The 25,008-nt window shown below is 43.9% G+C and overlaps 1 protein-coding gene across 1 annotated transcript; it reads left to right on the top strand.

The window, feature by feature from the left end:
• Nucleotides 1-1,526: 1,526 nt before the first annotated feature.
• On the top strand, nucleotides 1,527-24,615 carry PRSS53 (serine protease 53; the record flags this gene model as incomplete). Its single annotated transcript, XM_083378076.1, has 10 exons — nucleotides 1,527-1,608; nucleotides 8,593-8,619; nucleotides 9,342-9,510; nucleotides 10,913-11,193; nucleotides 12,928-13,094; nucleotides 15,631-15,847; nucleotides 17,670-17,802; nucleotides 19,621-19,880; nucleotides 20,724-20,887; nucleotides 23,376-24,615. 10 exons carry the CDS (start codon nucleotides 1,527-1,529, stop codon nucleotides 23,598-23,600), a joined length of 1,725 nt encoding a protein of 574 aa, XP_083234202.1. The 3' UTR covers nucleotides 23,601-24,615.
• Nucleotides 24,616-25,008: the final 393 nt, after the last annotated feature.

Below are 25,008 nucleotides of genomic sequence, written 5' to 3'. Positions count from 1 at the left end.
GATCCTGTCTTCCCTACTGATTCATTTATCAAGTGTCTTAACCACCCATCTCCAAAATTACTCAATTTCACAAGATAAAAGAAATGAGAAGACCACAAGAATATAGTCATCCATCCTGAGGGAGTAGATTAAGAAAAACACTTCCGAACATCACTCCCAACCTAAAGAGACCCACCAAACACCTTAACCGCAATCCTAGAGAATGAATCACATTTTTAGGGCTCCTAGTTCAGGAGTAGGCAACCGTGGCTCTTTTATGACTCGTGGACTTCAACTCCCAGAATTCTGGGAGTTGAAGTCCGCCAGTCAAAAAAGAGCCAAGGTTGCCTACCCCTGTCCTAGGTAGAGTCGTATAAATCTGTGTGTGTGTGTGTGTGTGTGTGTGTGTGTGTGTGTGTTAGTCCACAGGGCATGTGCTGTGTTAGAGGAAGCCCACCTCCTGGGTTATTCTAGACGGTACTGATTGACAGGAGCTGCAGCAAGCCAACTCTGCAGGAATGCCCAGGATGGCCAAATCACTATTTTCCTAGGGCTGTCTGAAGGAATTTGAGCAGGGAAACAGGAAAAAGAAAAAGAAAAAGAAAAGAAGGGATATTAGCTGAAAGCTGAGGCCATTTGCGGAGCAGAATGTAACTGCAGAATTATCGTAGCAAGTTGCCTATGTGGATATTTGTGCTTTAATATATTTGTATATTTATAACAATTGTAGCTTTCATTAAATGGCCGATATGAGTGTGTGTTGTCACCGAGGGGAGTGGGTGGTTATTTTATTATTTTTTAATTCCTCCTGAATTGTGTTTTTATTTTCCGTAAGCTGCCTAAAGTCATCCTGAGCATGTAGGTGGCTATATAAATTTTCCTAAAGAAATAAAGAGGGATCAACATGAGCAAGACAGCAGATGCAGCATCGTGATGCAGTATCAAAGAGGCATTGCGATGCCTTGTCCGCCATCTTGCTCATTTTGACCTCTTCCCGTGGACATCTGAGGAAACACTGCAAAAACAGCTGTAGATTTTCCCTTGCATCTATCCAAAACTCCTCCCTGCTCAGGAAAGATGGGAAGCCTGGAAATACAACAGATCTCCTTTTCAGGGGAGCTGGAGTCAACTGCTGTGTGGCTGGGAATTATGGACCTTGAAAGCTTGGAGAGGAAAAGCTTACTTCTGTCTGTATCCCTGAAAAAGGACTCCTGCATATGTAAAACCCAAAGAGATGCAAGCAGCATAAGGTGGCAAGGGAGAAGCCACAGAACCATCAAAATTTCATATTCCTCCCCCCCCACCCCCCCACACTTCTGCTAACTCAGCAGGACCACTGTTGTCAATATTCTGGCAAAGCATAAGTCCTTTTGGGGGTGGCTGGGGGAAGGAAGATGACTAATTTGGCTACAGCCTTACACATGCCGAAAAATGCCAGATTGTGCAAGCAAGAAGAGGTGTGTGGGGGGGTGGAGCAACCCAGAGATCCTCCTCCTGCAACATGCCTGGAATATATATAAACCTTGAGTCCTGCAGAGAACAAGCAGATGCAAAGAGATAACCTGGCAAAGATGACAAGACAGATAAGATCTGCCAACACTGGGCTGATTCTGGCCTTGGTTCTTATGGGTGAGTTACTAAGCTTGGATAAAAGGGTTAGTGAAACTAGGTGTGGGATTGGGCTATACAGGGCTAGTTTGATTTATAATTTATTGCATAGATGATTCAGTTGGCAGTTGGACAATCTGCAGTTTGTTTACTAAGGAGGTAATTGGGTGGTTAAATGGAGCGTCTCCCTCCTCAACAGACACTGTTTTGTGGCGGCAGAATACAAAGCCAAATTTGCCAGCCAAACCCAACAGCTTTGGCTAAAACAAATATTATCTGCCATAAGTAAGTTGACAGAGTTCTACCATGTGCCATATGGTAGGCATGGCTGGATAATGGGTGGGAATAAGGGCCATTAAGGGCCATAACCTCCCCACTAAAAAATATTTATAGTATTTAAGATGTTTTTTAAATGGGGGTTAAGAAATGGCACAAGTGCATCGGAGGGGGGGTATAGCTAATGATTAACAAAAAGCAGGGAGAGAATGCAAGCGATCGGTACTTTATTGAAAAAATGTAAGTGGCTGGAAAGTTGCATAATCTCATTTAATTCTGGCTGCTTCTGAAAAAATGGGGGTGCTCAGTATTAGAAAAAAAAACCCAGCTGGAGGCGACATATCCTCTTTGGGACAAACTGGAACAACCAACAACAATTTAGCATCAGTCAGATTCTGCAGTGTGATATCTTTGTTTAGAATAAGTTAAATAATGTCTGGAAGTAGTGCCCATGGAGCCATTTAGTTCAAAATCTCCTCATCGCTCATTTTGAAAGGAAAAAGGGTGAAAGAAGGGGGTCTAAGCAAAGCAGACAGCATTTATTATCCTGGCTGCTCCATGCTGATCTGCAGAAATCAGTAAATTTTTTTCCCAATGTAGCAGCGACGATGAGCATCCTTTGCTCTCTGCAAACCAGGGGCTCTTATTAGTTCCAGAAGCAGGCGATTTCAATATATATTTCCAATTTATACAGGAAACGCACACTGTTTCACAAGAGAGCAGGGGCAATGATGGAGGAAAGCCAAAGTTTCAAGAAGCAGGATCACCGCTGGTGATGCTTGTGCAACAAATGGCAGCCTTTAAGAATAACCAAGGTTTTTGTGCCTTCAGAATCTACCCAACAGGCACGAATTTAGCAGACAAAAGTTATTCCGAGTCAGGAAGCTCAGTAATGCAAAAAGCTGGTCTGAGGACACCAGAGAATCCTGGAGATAACCCTTCTAGATTACAGTGCAGTGTACATATTGGATCTAGACCAGTGTTTCTCAACCTCGGCAAAACTTTAAGACGGGTGGACTCTCAACTCCCAGAATTCCCCAGCACCCATCTTAAATTTTCTAAGGTTGAGAAGCATTGATCTAGTTTTGTCTATTCTCAGTTTCCCACTGTAATCAGCCAAGCTCAGGCTACTTATGACTAACTTTTCATATGCATTTCTGTGAGTCTTAAAACATGGCTTGGCACTGGAGAGCACGCATGTACTCCCAGTGTAAAGTTTCTTCCACTGGGGATGTTACAAATGGGAGAAGATACATTATTCTTCTCTCTGTACTTATGGTTCTTGATAAGTTTGCAGAGGTTATTTTGTGACCTCTCTCTCTCTCTCTTCAACTAGCCGTCTGTCCGTCCATCCACCCATCCATCATCTATCTAGCCAGTTAGCCCAATCTCTTTGTGCAAGGACATTATGTTGGGGAAATCTCCCCCTGTTGAATTCTTGCCTGCTATCTTTGCTGACATTCTGTGTCTTGGAGACACCGAAGCAGTCAGTAGAACAAGCTACCAGCTAATGTAAAGTGGTTCCCAAAGGGCCCTCAGTTGTGCATTCACATCCTCCATCTTGACCTCCCTCACTTCCTGGGGGCGCGGCGGGGGGGGAGGGGGAGGTTCCCCACTTTTCCCCTGAAGTTCTTTTATGGTAGGAATCTGAAGAAGTGGGAAAGCCAAACAGTTGTACTTTTATTTGCTAAGAAGGTCAATGTTGGGAAAGGTAAGAGTTATAATCTTCTTTCCCAACTGACCAGCATGACCTGTTTTAAATGTCAGAACTCCAACCCCTTAACCTGTGAAACGCTAGTTTAAAAAGGCCACTTTTGTTTGCCACCATCATTCTTCATTCTATCAGACACGAGCAGGAAATCTTTTCAGATTTCAGATCTCAAAGTTCAATATTTGATTTTTCTCAGGATTGCAAAGAGGTTTTACAAGGGAGGGGCTGGCCATGACCAATGACTGTGCAGAAGGCCAGAATGTCCAGGGTGGGGTAGGGTGGGAGGGAGAAGGGATCAAAACAGCAAGATGGCAACTGTTGGTCCTGTTCACAAAACAAGACAGCTATCCTAAAACACAGGGAATTTTTTTTTAATCCCATTTATATCCCACCCTTCTCCGAAGACTCAGGGCAGCTTACAATCTAAAGCACAAATCAATGTGCTTAGCAATAGCCTTCATTCTATGTATATGCCTGCTTATTAGGGCTTTCGCCCCCCCCCCAAGCGGCATTATTACAAAGTCAGCTTATTGCCCCCAACAATCTGGGTCCTCATTTTACCTACCTCGGAAGGATGGAAGGCTGAGTCAACCTTGAGCCTAGTGGGACTCGAACCTGCACTAATTGCAGGCAGCTGGTGTTACTTAAGGAGGCATTAGCCCACTGCTCCACCAAGGCTGATTTTATACATACGTGTTCTCCAGTGCCAAACCAGATTCCTTTCTAGCCACGTTTGAGGCTCACAGAAATGCATGCAAAAAGATAGTCATGAGTAACTAAAACCTGGCTGATTAGGGAAACTCGAGATTAGATGAATCTAGATCAGTGGACATGAAGACTGAGGAATTCTGGGAGTTGGAGTCCACACATCTTAAAGTTGCTGAAGTTGAGATCCAATCTGTACACCACGCTACTATCTAGAGTCCAATCCACATGGCTGTGGAGGCCATTTTGACTTTTTTGACCTCCCCTTGGAGGAGTGACTAGGAAAACGGCACCAATGGTGGGATCTGTATCAAGGCCTGATTTGATGTGCTGGCACATTATCGTTTTGTTCACTTGATTGCTAAGAAACAGGATAGATCTTTTACTGGGGTTTCCCTTTCTTTCTCAACCCTTGTAAACGTCCGTCACGAGCACTGGGCAGACAAAATATTGAAATAAGAGATTTATCCCACCTTTTGTGTCTTTCCCATATTTTCCGGCTCTTTTGTTCATTTGTATTCTGTATTAGCGCATGCTGTATATCCAGTTACTGCCGTTGCTCAAACCTGAGTTCATAATCTGGCTTGTTATTTAAATCTGCCAACAATTAGTGGACGTGGTCATTGAAGGGGGTTTGGGAGATTGTGGGAAATTAAAGTGACAATCCCTGGTCCAGGGGTAGGCAACCTTGGCTCTTTTATGACTCATGGACTTCAGCTCCCAGAATTCCTGAGCCAGCATAGCTGGCTCAGGAATTCTGGGAGCTGAAGTCCATGAGTCATAAAAGAGCCAAGGTTGCCTACCCCTGCCCTGGTCCTTCATTTCCTGCTACTGCAAGCCAAACCTAAGAGAGGTGGTAAACAGACCCCAGGGGTATAAGCAAGAGATTTCAAAAGTTAAGATGGCAGCCATAACTTTCTATACATAAAGAGGGTGGTGCCGCCATCTTGATTTTTGTTGCGGCCGCCATCTTGAGTTTTTGGACCTGTTCCCTATGCATAGTCTAGAAAGCCTATCAGAAAATACAGCATTTGACCCACATTCTTTTCAATTTTGAACCACAATTTAATTCTAAGGAGGACCTGGCCTATGGGACAAATGAGGGAAAAAGAAAAATCCTGAGAAATATATGTACCACTTCAGATTTTTCTTTTTTAGCAGTGGGGAGAACTTTTAATTATTTTTAAAACATCTGGAAAATAAGAAATTTAGCCAAACACAGGCTGGCTTTAAAGGAAAGCTATTTCCCTCAGGGTGCTTTCCTTTTTTTTTTCTTTTTACAGACAATATTCAAGAGGGTTCCATAAGCACACATAGACACTCATTTACTCACACAGCCACACATACATATACCGTAGTTAAAAACTGAAATCTATGTAAACAGCTCAGAATTGCATGCAGGTAGTCCTCAGTTTATGACCACAATTGAGCTCAAAAGTTCTGTTGCTAAGCAAGGCAGTAGTGTGTGTTTTGCTCCATTTTACAACTTTTATGGCCACAGTGGTTAAGCCAATCACTGCAGTTATTAAGCGAATCGTGGTCGTTAAGCAAATCTGGCTTCCCCCATTGACTTTAAAAGTCGCAAAAGGTGATCACATGACCCTGGGACAGTGCAACCATCATAAATACACACCAGGGGCAAAGCAGCTAATTTTTGATCACATGACCACAGGGAATGCTACAATGGTCGTAAGTGTGAAAAATGGTCATAAGTCACTTTTTCCAGTGCCGGTTTCCAGTGCCGTTGTAACTTCAAACAGTCACGAAACAAGTGGTAAATCGAGATTGTAAGTCGAGGACTTACAAATGGTTGTAAGTCGAGGACTACTTGTAGTGCTGATTTTACTCAGTGTATAAACTGAATGGGATTCAAAGAACGAGGGGATGAATGATGATGATAACTTTATTGTCACTTTGAATGTACACCAATCAGCATACATCAAAATGAAATTTCGTTGCATACAGCTCTCAAAGGGTCACCACCTCCGATATATGCTCCTTGTTCGGGGCCCGCTCAAATTTCACATTGTCCATTTTAGTCTCTAGGGAGTGAACGATGGCAAACAGGACAGATGGAAATGGGGCTCCATGTGGATTAGCCCTCAAATTCGCTTGTATTCCGACAACCTCACCTTCTTTCCTTTTTCTGATCCTGACTCTTCCACCTTTTCCTTAAAGAGGCCTTGCTTCTTTTCGCCCCTGGAGCACGCTGCTGCCGCTGCCACCAACTCCTCCAAAAGCCTCTCTCTCTTCCTCTGGGCCTGCCGACAGCCTCATCCAGTTCCTTCGCTCCATAAGCTCCAGGTCCTCTCCTCCTCTGCCTCCTCTGGGAACAGCCCTGATTTGCAATAGAATCCATCACTGGGCCAGCAGTCAGATCTTGATGCTGGCAGAACAAATTCAAACAGCGCCAACGACTTTTAACGGTCTCACCAACAGTTCCAAAACAACTAGAAACTCGCCAGGCCAGCAAAGATTGTCAGTCGTATGTCGTATGTTACCTTAGTTCCACCATGTTGCTCAAACACATTAAAATCTTCCTGATCATGTGGCCTATAGCCCTTACTATCCCTCCCAAAACTATTCGCCTTCAAGAGCCAATGCAGCCGCAGCCATTCCAGGCGCCGCCATCTTAGAATGCTGAAAGGCAAGGTGCATGTGGACCCTGAAGTGCGATCCCCATTTCTTCTTTCAGGGATAATCTTGCCTCCGTAAAATCTTGCTTTAGGCAGCAGGCTTCTGGATAAAAAGGATTAAGTCATGGTTTGCAAGCATTACACCTACCAGGAGTTTATCTTAGCTCGTACTAAAGCTCTTAGTCAAGGTGGCTGGTGTGTCCCATGTTGAGAGAGGGGGAAGAATTCTCCGTTGACAGACAAAGCCACACCAGCCTGTATTTTTAGTGTTTCATCTGGATTTCAGGATTTCAGCCTGCCTGGATAGCTCCTGGTCAACGAACAAAATATACATCTAACTTCAGCTGAATAGACTTGATATATTAGAAAGTTCCAGAGCAAATAGACTTTATTGAGGCAGAGTTGAGCAGAGGTCAGCAGGAGAGAAGGGCTGAATTTAAATTTGCCAATCTGGAGAGCAGAGCATTACCCAGAAGTTGTGCTTTTAGAGCAGTGTTTCTCAACCGTGGCAGCTTGAAGATGTGTGGACTTCAACTCCCAGAATTCCCCAGCCAGCTGGCTGGGGAATTCTGGGAGTTGAAGTCCACACATCTTCAAGCTGCCACGGTTGAGAAACACTGCTTTAGAGGGCATCTGGTTGGTCTCTAGGATGTATAAAATGATGGAGCAGATTGGTAAAGATCTGGCCTGGTTTCCCTTCTACATAGTAACCAGAATTCATCCTACTTAACTTTCAATAATTACTGAGTCTCTTAATGGCAATTTGCAGGAATTAGCAGTTTACATCTTCTAAGCAGAAATGATCCATCTTGCTGCAGGTAGTCCTCGACTTACAGCCATTCATTTAGTGGCCATTCAAAGTTACAATGGCACTGAAAAAAGTGACCTAGGTGCATTTTTCACACTTCCAACCATTGGAGCATCCTCATGGTCACACGATCCAACTTCGGATGCTTGGCAAAACTGGCAGGTAGTTGCGACGGTTGCAGTGTCCTGGGGTTAGCTGATCACTTTTTGCGACCTTCTGACAAGCAGAGCCAATGATTCACTTAACAACCATGTTACTAATTTAACTATTGCAATGATTCACTTAACAGCTGTGGCAAGAATGGTCATAAAATGGGGCAAAACAGTTATGGTTATATAGGCCGAGGATTTCCTGTACTTACCAACTACTGCTGATCACATGACAATGTTCGTGACACGGGTGCGAAAAAGAGGCCAGTTCAAATATTTGTGGCCAACATTTCTCATCAGTTCTTCGTGTGGAAATGAGGGGGAGATCCTTCAAGGAGTGAGTTGGAAGCCCCTTGTATTTGTTAACTGTTGCAAGTTAACTAGAAATTGCCTCTTTGAGTAGCTCCTTTGAACTGAATCAGGCATGACTAATATGTCTGAAGTCACACAACTGCAGAGATAACCCAGAACAAACATCTCCATTTATCTCAAAGGCAATTCTTCACTATCAAATAAATCCACTTATAGCCAATAGAAATTCTCCAGCGAAGCTGAGGGTGTTTGTGGATTCATTTCTAATTGTTGATACTTTATCTTAGTTATATGTAATTTTAAATGTCTGCTTGGTAGCAAAGGGGATTTATGTAAGCATTTAACAAACTCTGGATTTTTTTTTGAAAGGATTTTAACATTCACAACCCTGTTTTTTGTTTTTACCAGTTCTTCAGAGAGGATCATCAGGTCCAGGTATGTTCATTAATGGGCCATACTTTTTTTTTTATTTCACAATTCTTTCTCATTAAAGTAGAGTAATAAAGCATTAAGGCTGGGCTGAAAATGAATTAGTACGTGACCCTTCCATCCTAGGTTTGAAAGGTACCTGCAAACAATATTTGGGCGGGCTTCTGTGTTTAAATTGGAAAATATTTCAAAATTGGTCTTGCATCGTATTGATATGATTAGGGCTATTTCATAAACGAAGCATGATTTCCACCCCCCCAAAAAATCCCATCAAAGATGGTTACCTACTCTGAAGCTATACATTTCACTAGTCAGTAAGAGAAGAACAAGATTATGCCACTATTAATCCCAGATGGCTGATGACAGCTTTAATATTTTTAAAGAGGAATTCTGGGAGTTGAAGTCCACACATCATAAAGTTGCCAAAGTTGAGAAATGCTATCAGGTGACGGCTAGTTTGGTATGGTGGTTAAAACACCAGGCTACAAATCAAGAGACTTGAGTTCTAGTCCCACCATAGGCATGATGCCAGCTAGATGACTCAGGCCAGCCACTTTCTATCAGCTCTGGGAAGCAGGCAAGGGCAAACCACTTCCATAAACCTTACCAATAGAACTGCAGTCTCATCTAGGGCCGTTGCCAGGAGTCAATAGTGGCTCCGAGGGACCAAAACAAGATTGGATAATCTCTGTAAAAGATGCATTTTAATCTTCCTGTTCCCCATCCAGCATTAACATGTGGAGTCCAAAAGCCTGTTCTACGGATAGCGGGTGGCGTGAATGCCCAGCCTGGCGAGTGGCGGTGGCAAGTCAGTGTCCAATATCGCAACCAACATGTATGCGGAGGAAGCCTCATTAATGATCAATGGGTTGTCACTGCTGCCCATTGCTTTTTCGAGTAAGTGAACATAGATTCCCTTTTCTTCATGCCCCTAAATATGCTTCTTAGCCTGACAAGGTTCCTTGTACCTCCTGGTGGCTATTTGGTGGCTTAACCTCCTCCTGCCACCATTCCCCATTGAAGACCGTTTTGATTTTAATTGGCAATAGAAAGCTGCTTTTGTTACGACGTATGTAGTTGGCTTTGGTGCAGCAGCATGAAAGATCGGTCGGACCCCGAAAGGCCTTCCTTTTCGGCAATGCGCTCTCTGTAACTGTAATTCGTTTAAATGTTAGATATTATATCACTTGGTTGTAATTTTACACATTATCATATTTAATGTAATTTTAGACTCTGCTACATTATAACTTTACACATCTGGAGCTCACTTTAGAGTTGCTAGTTAGATTGTTTACTAAATGTATTTTAATTTTGTCTTAGAATTGATTCTGTTCATCATCGCACACACACAGACAGACAGACAGACATACACACAGATATGCATCTTTATCCCAGTCTGCCTGCCTGTAGCTACCTAACTATCTATCTAGCTATTCTCAGGACATTCTGCTTGTACTAGTCTACAATTCAATAATTGACTCAAATGGAACCAAATCAAATTGAACCAGTAGCTGTTGAATACCAAAACACATCATTGGGTTGTCTACTCTGGAACCAATTCTCCAGAAAGACAGTTCGACCTGGAGGTACAAGGGACTGGTAGTTTAGGTGTGTCTGAATGAAATCAATACAGGTAGTCCTCAACTTACAACCACAATTGAGCTCAAAGGTTCTGTTGCTAAGCAAGACGGTTAAGTGAGTTTTGCCCCATTTTATGACCTTTCTTGCCACAATTGTTAAGTGAATCACTGTAGTTCTTACGTTAATAGCGTGGTTGCTAAGTGAATCTGGCTTCCCCATTGATAGCTTGTCAGAAGGTCACAAAAGGCAATCACATGATTCCCGGACATGGCAATTGTCATAAATATGAGTCAGGTACCAAGTATCTGGATTTTGATCATGTGATGATGGGGATGCTACAATGATCGTTAAATGTGGAAAAAGGGTCAGAAGTCACTTTTTCCAGTGCCACTGTAATTTCAAACAGTCACTAAACAAATGGTTGTAAGTTGAGGACTAGCTGTAATTAACAGACATTTCAGGACTGTTCCATCTGTCTTTACTAAAAGTGATCAACTTTTTTCTATCAATTCATTGCAAACCCCTGTCATTTACCTCAGGGCACTCTTTCTTCAACCTGGTGCCTCCCACTGGAGCCCTTTGTTTAACCAACCTCAGCCATTTACTGTATACCGGCTGTAAATGATGGGAATTTTGGTCTGGCACATCAAAGTGGCACAAGATGGCAGATGTTTGGAGGGAATTAGAGCTCTCTTATATGGATGCTGTTTTATTCCAGGATTGGGAAAGAAATCCATGTAAAGCACTGGAACGTGATCTTGGGAAGCCTGAAGCTGACAGGCCGGAGGGGCAGAGGGACAAAACGGAACGTCTCCAGGGTTATCCCTCACGAAAACTACACCAGCTACGAGACAGGTCATGACATCGCTCTGGTGCACCTGGCCAAGCCTGTGCGCTTCTCCAGAGTCATCGCGCCCATCTGCCTGCCCTATGCCGATCACCGTTTTGCCTTTGGGACCCAGTGCTGGCTGACTGGCTGGGGAGACGTCGATGCCAATGGTAAATATAAAAGGTTAGAGCAGGGGTCCCCCAACTCCTAGTCCGTGGACCGGTACCAGGCGCGGCATGCCAGCAACAAACAAGCAAACAAGCAAAGCCCCATCCGCAGGATGCAGGCAGCACACAAAACCACGCAGCCTCCGGTCGACGGAAAAACCTCTCTCCATGTAACCGGTCCCTGGTGCCCAAAAGGTTGGGGACCTCTGGGTTAGAGGGGAGAGGCCTGGTGGGTCTTTATATCTAGCTCAAGGGATCTGTAAAATACAGCTTTGTCTTTTTTAAAAAATGAAGGGTCTGGAGTTTCTTATTTATAAGGAGAGGCTTTAGGGCAGAGTTTCCCAACCTTCCCAGCTTTGTGGATTGGCGGGGGGGGGGAAGCGGGGGAGAGGGGATGGTTCCATGCGAGCAATAGGCAAATGCAGGCACGCACAGCTCCATTTGCATGAGCAGCAGGCACGTGCAGCTTCCGCTCACGCAAATGGAACACACGTGCACACGCTCGGCCACTGCTTGCGCAAGTGGGGATGTGTGCGCGCGCTCACCCTCCACTTCTGCAGCCCGGTTCCGAATGGGTCAAGGCCTGGTAGAGGCTGGGGAAAACTGCTTTAGGTGGGTCCTGGACATGTTAAGTATGGATAAAACTATCACAGGCCATCATCATCATGCTGGTTGCATTCTTTTCTCCCGTCTGTGGGGAGAAACCAGCATACTGAGAAAGAGGCAGTCCCTAGGGGATTAGAAGCCAGGATCCATAGAAGTGATGGGATTAGTGGCAATGGATACAGCCCCATAGAGAAACAGGAAGAAACTGGGGCTGAAGCCAAGCTGAAGTGAAGTGGAGGTGGAACAGGACAGTATCTTGTCTGAGAAACTACAGGTAGTCCTCAACTTATAAGAGTTCATTAGTGACCGTTTGAAGTTACAACGGCACTAAAAAAAAGTGACTTATGACTGCTTTTTACATGATCGTTGTATGCCTTGGTGGAGCAGTGGGCTAATGCCTCCTTAAGTAACACCAGCTGCCTGCAATTAGTGCAGGTTCAAGTCCCACCAGGCTCCAGGTTGACTCAGCCTTCCATCCTTCCGAGGTAGGTAAAATGAGGACCCAGATTGTTGGGGGCAATAAGCTGACTTTGTAATAATGCCGCTTGGGGTGTGTGTGAAAGCCCTAACAAGCAGGCATATACATAGAATGAAGGCTACTGCTAAGCTTGTAAGCCGCCCTGAGTCTTCGGAGAAGGGCGGGATATAAATGGAATTAAAATAAATAAAATAAAAAATAAAAAAATATCCCCATGGTCATGTGATCAAAATTCAGGTGCTTGGCAACTGACTCATATTTATGATGGTTGCACTGTCCTGGGGTCATTTGATCACCTTTTGTGACTTTCTGACCAGCAAAATTAATGGGGAAGCCAGATTCACTTAACAATCATGTTACTAATTTAACAACTGCAGTGATTCACTTTACAACTGTGACAAGAAAAGTCACAAAATGTCTTGCTTAGCAACAGAAATTTGGGGCTCAGTTGTGGTCATAAGTTAAGGACTACCTGTACTAGAGACAAGAGAATGAATATGTATGTGCAAGCATAGTAGTGTTTGTATGTGCATGCTTGAGTGTATCTGGAATGTGTGCATGTATGTGTTGTGTTTAGGGCTACCTAAATGCAAAGTGTTGTGCTTAGGGCTACCATTTCTGCAGGTTTAACCTCGTTCCTTCTTGTCTTCCAGTCCATCTGCCGGACCCCATGCCCCTCCAAGAAATAACCATGGACCTCTTGACCATCGACACCTGCAACTGCATTTACAGCAATCTGCGCAACAGGCGGATCATCAGCCCTGCCTTGCCTGGCATGGTCTGTGCCCTGACTCCTGACCGCAAGAGAGGACCTTGTAAGGTTAGTCAAACATTACAACCTGCAAAGAAGCATGCATTTATCTGGCCACTTCCTAACTGTTGAAATAAAAGTTGGAATACATTTTGTATTGCAACAACTACAGAAACATTTGCCAGTAGGTGGCAGTATTTACAAGTTTGGATCTGTGGTATATACTCTATGCTCTTTTTTCCTAAGTAGTTTCCTGTTTCCTGTTACAGTAATATAGTTGAGCAGTAAAGCACATGGTGACTGTACTTAGTTTGCTATGGGTGGTGTTAGAAACAGAATTTCTAACACTAACCCTGCTGACCTGTCAGGGAATTGCATAGCAGGTGTCCAAATGAATTCAGAGACACCGATGCAAACTTGTAGTTTTATATAGATAAATATATTTTACATCTATATTTACAGCAGACAAGATAGTTAGACAAACGAGCATCATGAGGTAAATCACAGAGCATGTAAGGCACACAGAAGAAAAAGGTGGGGAAAAAAGAGAAACTCCCCCTCCACACCCAGCGCTACCAATCACAGCACAATTACCTCATACAGGAGCCAGCCCATTCCAATCTATCAACTACAATTGTCTGTTCTGGCTCACCGTTTAACCCCAATGTTCCAGCTACTAAATTTAAATAACTTTAAATTTACCTTTGATGGAGAAGAATTGTACACAATTTAAAATTGTTAATTTTAAAGCAAGAATGTTTCTAGACCTCTAGTTCTAAGCTTGGGAGTCTGCAGCAATGCTTGAGGGAATCTTCAAATCCAGAGGCTAGAAGACATTTCAGGAAGTACAATTCCCTCTTTTCCCTCCATTTTTTTTCTGGCTGGCACAGAATTCAGCAGACAGTCTTATGTATAACTTGAGATACATTCGGTCTAGCCCCATATAACAGAACAACAAGGTTGGAAGGAACCTTGGAGATCTTCTAGTCCAGGGGTGTCAAACTCAATTTCATTGAGGGCCGCATCAGCATTGTGGTTGCCCTCAGGGGGCCGGGTAGGTATGGCCAGGGTGGGCATGGCCTACTGGGTGGGTGTGGCTAAAGTGTGTATGGCCTACTGGGTGGGCGTGGCCAGCTCTCCATCGTTGGCATCAAGGGTGCCTATGGGGGCCTGGGCAGGAGTGGGACAGATCTGAGGGTCTCTGGCAGAAGGAGGGTCTCTGGGCCAGAGCCAAGGCCGTTCCCTCACTGTTTCCAGGATGGCTTCGCGGGCCACATGAAACCACTTCGTGGGCCGGATCTGGTCCCCGGGCCTTGTGTTTGACATGTCTGTTCTAGTCCAACACCCTGCTCGAGGCAGGAGACTCTATACTATTCTGGACAAATGGCTGTCCAGTCTCTTCTTGAGAACTTCAAGTGATGAAGCATCCCCACAACTTCTGAAGGCAAGCCATTCCACTGATAAATTGTTCTCACTATCAGGAAATTTCTCCTTAGTTTTACGTTGCTTCCCTGATTAATTTCCATCCATTGCTTCTTGTCCTGCCTTCCTGTGCTTTGGAGAACAGCTTGACCCCTTAAGAAAGTCAAGAAGGTGGCCACCACTGGCCCTCAAAGCCCCACCCCATTTTCACATCCTTCGTGTGTGAACCTTACAGAAACCTGCAACCTCTGATTTTGGTTGATGTTGGCTTCCAGGACGTCATTTTCTTGACCTTTGCTATTGCTTTGGCTTTCCATTTCTCCAAACTGGAAATTCTTTTGAGGATACAAAACAGGGGAGATGCACCTCAACTTTTGAAACTGTAGGTTTATTTACAAATCTATCCAAAAGCTCTAAGCCTAAACCTAAAGCTAAGACTAAAACACACACACACACACACACACACACCAAAAAAGACGCTGAAGCCTTAAAAAGAGTAGAGAACAGCAAAAGATGATAAGAGCTCCGGAGGCTAAATCGTAAGATGAAGGGCTAAAGGAGCTAGATATGCTTAGCCTCATGAACAAAGAGGGAGAGATGACAGCCGACTTCCAACACTTGAAGGGATGACACAGGAAAGAGGGTGTGGATTTGTTCTCCAAAGCACCTGAGGGCAGGACAAGAAGCAGTGGGTGGAAGCTCACCAGAGGAGATCGAACCTGAAAATAAGAAGGAATTTCCTAAGAGTGAGAATGATTAATCAATAGAACACCTTGCCTTCTGGAGTTGGGGATGCTCCATCGCTGGAGGTTGTCAAGAGAAGTTTGGACTAGAAGACCTCCAAGGTCCCTTTCAGCTGTGCATTTCTATGATTAAGACTAAAAGACTAACAAGATTTCTCAGTTCTGCTGGTTGGTTTTACATCCATGAATTCACAACTCTCACTCTTTATGCTGGTTCCCATCTCTAGTTCCTTTCCTTCATCTGCTCCATGCCCTCGGCTTAATTTTGTTGCCCATCCGAGGCTGGAGAGGTTTCTAATTTAGCAGCGGGACACATCTCCTTGCCATTAGCTCCCACTGGTGGATCATGGAGTAAGAGAACCTGCAAGCAAAGGAAGGGATGGGGTGATACACCACCGTCCATGCAGAGAAAATGCAGATAATCTCTCTTTCTACCCTAGGGCGACTCAGGCGGCCCGCTGGTTTGCCTGGAGAATGGCAGATGGTTCCAGGCTGGGGTCATGAGTTCCTCGCTGAGTTGTACCCAATTCTACGGTCCCACCCTCTTGACGGACACGAGAGCCTACGCCAATTGGATCCAGCATCATGTTGAAGGGGCCTCCTTTGCCCATCAGATTGAGCCCATTCCCAACACCACTGACAGTTACATGTGCAGAGGTAGGCATCTTCGCATCTCACTTCTGTGAATACCTTCATTGACAACCCATCTGTCCAAAGCCTTGCTTCAGGATTCTGGGGACATTCCTTACTGCTCCATCTTTGCCTTCTGATCCAGTTTCAGTTCAGCCTCTCTTTTTTTCAGAATAGGAAAGGTCTTAATTTAAGTCAGCTGTGGATGCCGGATAAGCTTCTAAGTCTGTTTGCATTGCCAATGCTTAAACCAAAGATCTGCAAGTTTTGCTTTTGCAATAAATATCAGCTATCAGCCCAAAGCAGAATCAACAGTGCTCGCCTTGGCAACCTGAAGATGTGTGAACTCCAACTCCCAGAATTCTCCAGCCAGCCCATGTTGAAGTCCAGATTTCTTAAAATTGCTAAAGGTTGAGAAACACTGCTCCAACTAGTCACCAGTTCTGTGTAATGGCTGTCACCTTATAAAGCAGCGTTTCTCAACCATAGTAATTTTAAGATATGGACTTCAACTCCCAGAATATCCTTAAGAATACTGGGAATTGAAGTCCACACATCTTGAGGTTGCCAAGGTTGAGAAACACTGGTCTACACGCTAATCTTAATTTAAGACCCATTTAGTGAAGGATCAATAGCCCTTCTTACATTGAACTATAATCTCCACCCCTACTGACGATGTTGCCTGGGATCACATTTGGAAGGCCACAGGATTCTCATCAGAACATTGCTTCTTATCTGGCCTATCGTCGTTTAAAGCTGGTTGCTCTCATCAGCACCTTTTTTGTGATGGGAATTATATGTGGTGGCTCAGTGGGTTAGGACGCTGAGCTTGTCGATCAGAAGGTTGGCAGTTTGGCGGGTCAAATCCCGAGTGCCGTGTAACAGAGTGAGCGCCTGTTACTCGTCCCAGCTTCTGCCAACCTAGCAGTTCGAAAGCACGTAAAAATGCAAGTAGAAAAATAGGGACCACTACGGTGGGAAGGTAACAGCGTTCCGTGCGCCTTTGGCGTCTAGTCATGCTGGCCAGGTGACCACGGAGACGTCCTCGGACAAGCGCTGGCTCGTCCTTGGACAAGCGCTGGCTCTTCGACTCTTCGGTTCCCTAGAGTCGGAAACGGGGTAACCTTTACCTTTACCTTATTCATCTAGGCATCCAAAGGCCACATCCTGGGGAATGTGTAATAGCTTCTTCAGTGTGGAATAGTAAAATTTTGGATATGTGTGTGGGTTGGAAACTAGAAAAATGTTTTCCCTTTCACAGTGGCTCAATGGGCCTCTTTTGCTTCCTATTTTATTGTCCCCTTCCCTACACTGTGAAAATCTTCAGTGTCACCATGCTGCGTTGCTTGGGGGTGTTTGAGGTTCATGACTGGCACACCCCTGCAACATGGAAGAGGTGCTGATGGAGATAGTTATCTTTGGGGACATAAGATGAAGTGGCACCTTATGTTACAGGTGGTCCTCATTTTACGCCCATTTGTAGTTACAGTGGCATTGAAAAAGTGACCTACGACCATTTTTCGCACTTATGACCATTGCAACATCCCCATGGCCACAAGATCACATTTTGGACACTTGGCAACTGGCAAGAACTTGTGATGGTTGCCGTGTCCCAAGGGTCACTGCGTGCGAAGCAAACATTGACAAGCAAAGTCAATGAGGAAGCCAGAGTCACTTAAGAACAGGGTTGCTAACTGAAGAACTGCAGTCATTCCCTTAACAACTGTAGCAAGAAAGGCCATAAAATGAGGCCAAACCCACTTAACATCTGTATTGCTTAGCAACAGAAATTCTGGGCTGAATTGTGGACATAAGCTGAGGACTACCTGTGTTCTTTATTGATCTCCAGGCTGTGGGGTCCTGAAACAGGAGAACAAACCATGGCCTTGGTATACAAGCCTACGGCATCAAGGGCAGCATGTCTGTGGAGGCACTTTAATTGGTGAAGACCGGATTCTGACTGCTGCCCAGTGCTTCATTGGGTGAGTAGCTGTCAGGCAGCCTCTGAGTAGGGAAGAGCCCATTGCTCGATATCCACATTCATCTCACTGACTTTGGGTTAGATCTGAGAACTTCTTTTCAACTAATGGTGTCCTTTGAATGTTCTCAAGCTTAGCTAAGCTGACCCATTCATTGCTCTGTATCGTAAAGGTGAATGAATCTGGCACCAAGCCTCAGCCATGGATGGTGACTATTTATTTGTATCCTGCCTTTTATTATTTTTACAAATAACTCAAGGTGGCAAATACATTAAACATGTCTTCACTCTCCTACTTGTCCCCAGCAACAATCCTGTGAGGTGGGCTGGGCTAAGAGAGAATGACAGGCTCAAAGTGACACAGCTGGCTTTCATGGCTAAGGCAGGACTAGAATTCACCATCTCCCGATTTCTAGCTCGGTGCCTTAATCGCTAGACCAAACTGACTATGGTAGAATCCCAACTCCCAGAATTTTTGGCCTGACTTTACAAAAATCAGGACATCTGGAAACCTCCCTCTTTATATTAAGTCAAACCCCCCAAACTGCAGGTAATTATTACAGATAATTCTTGACTTACGACCATTTGTTTAATGACCGTCCAAGTTACAATGGTGCTGAAAAATGTGACATGACCGGGCCTCCTACTCATGATCATTGCAATGTCCCCATGATTACACGATCAAAATTTGGGCACTTGGCAACCAGCATGTAGTTACAAGGACTGCAGGATCCTAGAGTCATGGGATCACCATTTGTGACCTATCCATGGGCTTCCAGCAAACAAACTCAATGGGGCAAGCCAAATTTGTCAACAGATGCATGATTCACTTAACAACCACATATAGGTGGTACCATACCGTATGCTCAATAGTAGTGACTGTGAGAGGGATGTTGGAGTCCTAGTGGACAATCACTTAACTATGAGCCAGCAGTGTGCTGCAGCTGCCAAAAAAGCCCACACAGTGCTAGGCTGCATTAAGAAAAGGATAGAATCAAGATCACGTAAAGTGTTAATACCACTTTGCAATGCCTTGGTAAGGCCACACTTGGAATATTGCATCCAGTTTTGGTCACCACAATGTAAAAAAGATGTTGAGACTGTAAAAAGAGTATAGAGAAGAGCAACAAAGATGATCAGGGGACTGGAGGCCAAAACATATAAGGAACGGTTGCTGGAATTGGGAATGTCTAGTCTAATGAAGAGAAGGACAAGGGGGGACACGATAGCAGTGTTCCAATATCTCAGGGGCTGCCCCAAAGAAGAGGGAGTCAAGCTATTCTCCAAAGCACCTGAAGGCAGAGTAAGAAGCAACGGATGGAAACTAATCAGTTAGAACAATTAATCAGTGGAATGACTTGTCTCCAGAAGTTGTGACTGCTCCAACACTGAAAGTTTTTAAGAAGAAATTGGAGAAACATTTGTCTGAAATGGTATAGGGCTTCCTACCTGAGCAGGGGGTTGGACCAGAAGACCTCCAAGGTCCCTTCCAACTCTGATTCTATTCTATTCTATTCTATTCTATTCTATTCTATTCTATTCTATTCTATTCTATTCTATTCTATTCTATTCTATTCTATTCTATTCTATTCTATTCTATTCTATTCTATTCTATTCCTATACTCACTTAAGGACTGTGGCAAAAAGGGTTCTAAAGTTGGATGTGATTCACTTAATGTCTCCATTGTTTAATGATAGAAGCTCCAGTCCCAATTGTCATAAATTGAGGACCATCTGTATTCAATCCAACCTAATTGCACAGACTTCCTTTCTTGTTTTTCTTGGGCATCATTTCCCCCCCCTTCTGTGTCATGTTTTCCAGGCGCCAGGAAACGGAAGGCTGGGAGGTATTTCTGGGAGAGCAGCTGGAAGGAGGGAATCAAACGTGGCAAGAGAAGAGAACTGTCCAAAACATTGAGCTACACGGTCTCTACGTTGACATGATGGAAGGTTATGACATTGCAGTAGTCACACTGGCGCAACCTGTGGTGTTCAACGACAGCATCTGGGCCATTTGTGCTCCATACGCTGCCCACCAGTTCCCCTTTGGCTCTACTTGCTGGACCCGCGGGCGGAGAATTGGTAGGTTGTAGATCAGCATGATGGGAGAGGGGGATGGATTTTTCATCTAGGATAGGCGTTTAATAGAATTTGTACTCTGCCAACTCATGCAGATAGAGGATGTGGAGAAAAGAGAGGTTGCTCACAACTCAGGATGCTGCCTAATGTTGAAGAGATCTGTGGTGCTTTGCAGGGGAAGGAGAAGAGAGATTTAGCATTACTTCCCCCCCTTTTTTTTCTTTTAATGACCCTGTAATCCCTTGCACGCGGTGGCTCAGTGGGATAGGACGCTGAGCTTGTCGATCAGAAGGTCGGCAGTTTGGCGGGTCGAATCCTGAGTGCCGTGTAGCAGAGTGAGCGCCTGTTACTCGTCCCAGCTTCTGCCAAATTAGCAGTTCGAAAGCATGTAAAAATGCAAGTAGAAAAATAGGGACCACTCCGGTGGGAAGGTAACAGCGTTCCGTGCACCTTTGGCGTCTAGTCATGCCGGCCACATGACCACGGAGACGTCCTCGGACAAGCACTGGCTCTTCGGCTTTGAAACAGAGATGAGCACCGGCCCCTAGAGTCGGAAACGACTAGCACGCATGTGCGGGGGAACCTTTACCTTTTACCTAATCCCTTGCATTGGGGTGGAGTTGGGGCAACTGAATGGAGCTGAGTGTTTAATGGTTGGATGCCCTTCCTGACACCTATGCAGAGCTGACAGCAGATGTTTTTCACTCTTTGCACCCAGAGAGAGAGATATCTTCCCTCACAATCACAGCCTCCTGATTGTGAGGGAAGAGCTCCACCTCTAGGCCACCACGCTGCTCGTGTAGAATTACTCCCGCTATTCAACCATACTGTTCCTTCTTTATCCAGATGACCATGGGAAGGCAGGTCCTCTGCAAAGTGTGGAGGTGAAAATCCTTGGTCCAAAGAATTGCAACTGCCGCTACAATGCGACCAATGATCCTGGGCATAAAACTTCCATCATACCTGAGATGATCTGTGCTACACCACATAACAGAAGCATGCTTTGTGAGGTAAGGAATTGCCCTGTCTCAACTTAAAAAGGTAAAGGTAAAAGTTCCCCCGCACATGCGTGCTAGTCGTTTCCAAGTCTAGGGGCCAGTGCTCATCTCTGTTTCAAAGCTGAAGAGCCAGCATTTGTCCGAGGACGTCTCCATGGTCATGTGACCAGCATGACTAGACGCCAAAGGCGCACGGAACGCTGTTACCTTCCCACCGTAGTGGTCCCTATTTTTCTACTTGCATTTTTACGTGCTTTCGAACTGCTAGGCGGGCAGAAGCTGGGACGAGTAACAGGCGCTCACTCTGTTACGCGGCACTGGGGATTCGACCCGCCAAACTGCCGACCTTCTGATCGACAAGCTCAGCGTCCTAACCCACTGAGCCATCACGTCCCTGTCTCAACTTAGACATGATCATAAATGACATAAGTGAAAAAAATGGGAGCTGCATTATCTCTTTAAAACTGAATTGTCCAGGTTTTTTTTTCTTGTATGACTTCATTCATTAACAGCTTTAATGCAATAAAAAAAAACTACTTTAGGTCTTTTCACGTTTCCCAACAGTGGCACTTTTTGACAGATTTGGTAACATATGCACGTCTACCTGAGTGTTGAGCTGCTTTTCTGCGAAAAGGGAGTGAATGAGGGCCCCAGCCAAGCTGTTTCTTACTTTCAGTCCCTTCTTAAAGTAAGAAACAGCTTGTCTGGGCCCTCATGGGTCCCTTCTGCACCCCATTTTTTGCTAGACACCAGTGGTTTTTACCGTTTGCTCCTCCTCCTCCTCCTCCTCCTCCTCCTCCTCCTCCTCCTCCTCCTCCTCCTCCTCCTCCTCCTCCTCCTCCTCCTCGGATTCCATTGAATAAGAAACAGAAATGCTTGCTTCAGTGCAGCCTGTACGGAATTTTGAAATTGAATTTCCCTTGAATCCTAAAATTCTAAATTTCTCCTCAGAGTGAAATTTGTTTTTCTACTATTAAAGTGAATTCAGGAGTACTCTGGGATTAGCCAGTGATACAGCAGCTGTTGTGGGGTGTACTATGTACTAAGACACCACCACCAGAATAAAGTTTTTGTCAGATGCTGTGGCTGAGAATCAATGGAATCATCATGAGGATCTTCACCTTGGCCACTCTCGCAAACACTGGTTACAAGCAGCACAATGACAGACGATGGAATTCATGCAAACCCTGGGCTCTTTCTTTTTTTTGGGGGGGGGGACTTGGGAATTCTGGATTCTCCCTGAAAAAAATGAAAGGACCAAATATATTTGATTTGGATTCTCGTATGTTTTAAAAATTTGGCACTTGATTTAAACGTGGCCTGTTTTGTTAGAAGTTTCAGAGATAAATTATGTTGAGAATGGTGCACTTAAACATTTGTGGGAACTTTTTTATGCAAATTGACCCTGCTTGGGGTAGGTAGACTATTTCCTAACTCCCGGGAAATTAGAATTCCTTGCCACAGTAAAAAGGCACCCCAAACGTTGATTAGTTAAATATTATTAACTGAAGCACTGATGTTCCCCAAGAGATAAAGCAAAAATCATTTTTTCCCCACAATAGAGCTGTCCATCATCTGTGGTGCTGAAATATTCAATTGCTAAGCACATTGGTTTGTGCTTAAATTGTAAGCCGCCCTGAGTCTTCGGAGAAGGGCGGGATATAAATGGGATTAAAAAAAAATACAGGGTTGTTCTAAGGCTGTGACCAGCTTTACATTTCAAAGTGCTTTTTATTTTTTGTTTGTCAAGTACCCCTGCCTAAAATTTCTCTCATTCCCCTACTCACAGTTTCAATTGTCAGTTCATGCACATCTTTTTGATTAACAGAAACCACAACCTACAATCCAAAGTGCCATAAGCCATAAGCCAACAAACAAGTGGTTTATTTGGCTGTTTCCTAGCTTTAATCCAATATGTAGTTCTTTATGTTGATTGGAAATGAAACCCAGACGTTCTGTCTCAGATCTTTTCCTCGTTTAAGCCAATGAAACTCAAAATGCAACCTAGGAATTTTCATCCATTTTGTCCCATATAAAAGACACTGCAGAGGTACTATTGTAGATAGTACCATTAATGGAGCTCTTAAGCAAAATAGCATCTAGCTGATCTTATCTAGGCATGTAAGATAAACAGGGTTGGACCTAATTAGATGACTGGTGGGAGACCACCAGGGGATACCAGTAGGTTATTTTGGAAAATTGAAAAAATACCACAGAATAAAGCAGAATAAATGATCCCAACTCTTATTTTACACAGACTTAGATTTTTTTGAACATTGTAAGTAGAGGCTATATTTGTCCTTTAATAAAGGACAACTGAATTATGATTTGCAACTACTGCTATTGTGTTTTCTAGAATCAATATTCAGATAACCCAAATAGCATTGCTTAGTTCTGCCTGCATTATCTCTGCCTTATGATTTGAAAATGTTGCCCCACAGCTTCCCATTTTGGTTCTTGTTGGCTAGAGATGGTAATCTTTCTAATCTTGAATCTCTAGGTAAGCATCGGAGACCCCTTGGTTTGCAGCCACAATGGGGTGTGGTTCTTGGCTGGAATTTCCAGCTTTGGAAATGGATGTGGAACTCTAATTCGTCCAGGGGTTTTCACATCAACCCAGTACTACGAGGAGTGGATCATGAAGGCTGCCTGGTCCGCATACTACAATGTGCAAAAGCCCCCTCTACCAAAGGCCACAGATGAAGAGACTTGCCTCATTGTGTAGCTTTCTTGTTAACATCTAGCAAACCCATGAATCAGGATTTCTCTTACAGTGAAGGCTTGAAAAACAAACTATTGCTTCATCTTATGATCTGTATATAAGCAACTTGTATCTTGGTATAATCCAGCAACCCAGAGAAATTCTCCAGTCAGCATTGCATTCACTTACTCATGTTTCTCAACTGTGGAAACTTTTAAGATGCATGGACTTCAACTCCCACAATTCCGTCAGGCATCTTAAGGCTACCAAAGTTGAGAAACACTGTCTTAAAGACACCCTGTTCATACAGTTACATTTCTCATTTCATTTTTTTTAGTCTCTTTTTTTTTAGTGGTTCTCCAATCCTGATTCTAAAATATCAGATTGACAAATACTTATTTGTCAAAATTTATTTCCTTTTTTCCACCTCAAACTATGCCTGGGACTAAACTGACCAAAACTGACTTGCCCAGTTTTTACACTCCCAAAAATCCATTGTCAAAGGCTGTGAAACTTATATAGTCAATATGTCCTGCTCTTTAATGGATTTTTCTTCTATCATTTTCTAAAAAACACACCACACATACCAAGTGACCTGTGTACTAAATCTGAGCTTTCTAGTGTAAGTAGAGTCTTGCCAATTAGTTACAGCCTCATACCATTTACATTCTCTAGCATTTCAACAGAATTATTAGACAAGAGGATTGAGACTGACATACGTCCCTCAATGCATTAAACCATGATATGGCTTGCTTCCTTCCGCGTTAAGTATTCTACAAACTTAACTGCTGTGGCTTTTGACTTAGCCTTTTAAACAAACCCTAAAGGTGGCTTGTTATACAGTGCACGCCATAGTTATATATAAACCTTTGTACCACATACGAGCCCAGACTACAGCTTCCTTGGCATTTGTAGCCAAGCCAGGAATCCAGGTTTCTTACCCTACTCTTGCTTTCTTTGAGCCTCAGCACTTCACTACAAATCATCTTCAGTTTGAAAGCAGGATGCGGGCAGAATCTTGGGTTTTTCTTCTGAATTAAAAGCATCCAAGCTAATTTTGAGGGTTCCCCCCCCCCCCAAGATGATAAAACTGACATGGATTTGTTGGTGTATTTATTTCAATGTTCCATTTAATGAAGTAAGTTATTTAAACATTTCTAAGCTCTCTGGCCAGCATCTGATGGCATGGTAATGTTGCTGATTGTATAGGCTTTAATTGTTGGGAACCAGCATCTTGTACTCATACAAAGCATTTGGTTGTTCACCTTTGTCTTTTTAAAACGTCTTCTCCCCCATGCTGATTTATAATATGCTGTACTTTTCTGCCTCTGTGTGTATATTTATATTTGATAATATGTATTTATTATATACTGCTAAAAAATAAAGGGAACACAAGACATCCTACTATTAAATACAGTACATTGTGTTGTTT

Source organism: Vipera ursinii (assembly GCF_947247035.1).
Source record: "Vipera ursinii genome assembly, chromosome: Z".
NCBI classification, from domain to species: Eukaryota; Metazoa; Chordata; class Lepidosauria; order Squamata; family Viperidae; genus Vipera; species Vipera ursinii.
Note: the sequence above shows the minus strand (reverse complement) of the source record. Positions and strands in the feature narration are given on the sequence as shown.